Source organism: Aplysia californica, unplaced genomic scaffold (assembly GCF_000002075.1).
Source record: "Aplysia californica isolate F4 #8 unplaced genomic scaffold, AplCal3.0 scaffold00535, whole genome shotgun sequence".
Lineage (NCBI taxonomy): Eukaryota > Metazoa > Mollusca > Gastropoda > Aplysiida > Aplysiidae > Aplysia > Aplysia californica.
In genome coordinates, this window is record NW_004797805.1 from 385,235 (window position 1) to 386,646 (window position 1,412).

The following is a 1,412-nucleotide window of genomic DNA, read 5'->3' on the forward strand; positions in this document are numbered from 1 at the left end:
TCTCCCCCCAGAACCCGTACACTTCCAACACAGGCGCGGGCAGCCCCAGCAGTCCAGGCGGGGGGAACCCATCCAGTCCCTCGGGCGCGAACCCCGGCAATCCGGGCAGCATCGCCAACCCTGCGTCATCTGGGGCGACAGGAATGTCCGGTGCTGGTGGAGGGGGCATGGGCGGGAATAGTAACAGCGGAAGCGGAAGCAGCCCAAATGGAGGCGGGAGTGGTAGCGGAAGTGGAAGCGGAAGTGGAAGCGGAAGTAGTCCAAGTGGAGGCGGAAGTGGAAGTGGAAGCTCATCATCCCCGTCCAACAGCAGTCCTATCGGCACTAAGCCAAACCCCGCCTCCGGGGGAGCCAGTGGGAGTGGGTCTGGTTCTGGCTCAGCCCCCTCAAACTCCAGTCCTTATGGAGGAAACGGGGGGAGTGGAAGTGGATCAGGAGGTAGTGGATCTGGTGGAAATGGAGGTAGTGGATCAGGAGGTAGTGGAGGTTCCCAACCATCAAACAGTAGTCCTTTCGGTAGTGGAAATGGTGGAAGTGGAAGTGGATCGGGATCAGGTGGCAGTGGAGGTAGTGGATCAGGCGGAGGTGGATCAGGAGGTAGTGGATCAGGTGGAAGTGGATCAGGTGGAAGTGGTGGTTCCCAACCATCAAACAGCAGTCCCTTTGGCAGTGGGAGTGGTTCAGGAGGTAGTGGGGGTGGATCGGGAAGTGGTGGAAGTGGTTCAGGCGGTGGTGCTGCAGGTGGTAAGAATGCTGCTGGGGGTTCCAATCCTGGTGGTATCACTTCGAGCACAGGTGGGAACTCGGGTCCTTCGGGAGGAGGTTCAGGGGGAAGCGGGGGTTCCCAGCCAACAAACAGCAGTCCTTTCGGTAGCGGAAATGGCGGAAGTGGAAGTGGATCGGGGTCTGGTGGCAGTGGAGGGGGTGGATCAGGAGGTAGTGGATCAGGAGGTAGTGGATCAGGAGGAAGCGGCTCCTCTCCTTCCAACAGCAGCCCGTTTGGGAGTGGAAGTGGTTCAGGGGGTAGTGGGGGCGGCTCTGGAAGCGGTGGAAGTGGTTCAGGAGGTAGTGGGGGCGGAACTGGTGGCAGTGGTGCCTCTGGAGGTTCTAACCCTGGCGGTATCACCTCGAGCGTAGGCGGGAACTCGGGTCCTTCCACTGGAGGTTCAGGAGGTAGCGGCTCCTCCCCTTCCAACAGCAGCCCGTTCGGCAACAGCCCCTCTAGTTCTGCGGCAGGTTCAGCTGGAGCTTCGAACTCTCAACCATCCGGCAGCGGGGGCGGGAGTCTCACGCCTCCTAAAGGAGGGGCAGCCGGATCAGCGGCATCGCCAAACCAACAAGTACAGGTACTGACGTCATACTGGTAGACACATACGGGTCAGGGTCAACGTACATACACAGACGAACACACA

General features: G+C 60.2%; 2 protein-coding genes across 2 annotated transcripts in view; both read left to right on the forward strand.

Moving 5' to 3' along the window:
• Positions 1-874, forward strand: part of LOC106012854 — a 1,936-nt gene extending 1,062 nt beyond the window's left edge. Inside the window, exons 2-3 of the mRNA XM_035971911.1 lie at positions 34-744; positions 791-874. Of these exons, the coding sequence (XP_035827804.1) occupies positions 34-744; positions 791-874 (795 nt within the window). The remainder of the gene's footprint in view (positions 1-33; positions 745-790) is intronic.
• A 65-nt stretch (positions 875-939) lies between these two features.
• LOC106012855 (keratin, type I cytoskeletal 9) lies at positions 940-1,347 on the forward strand (the record flags this gene model as incomplete). Its single annotated transcript, XM_013087026.1, is given in 1 exon segment — positions 940-1,347. A coding segment is annotated over 1 exon segment (408 nt), but the record flags the coding sequence as incomplete, so codon positions are not given.
• Between the last annotated feature and the right edge of the window lie 65 nt (positions 1,348-1,412).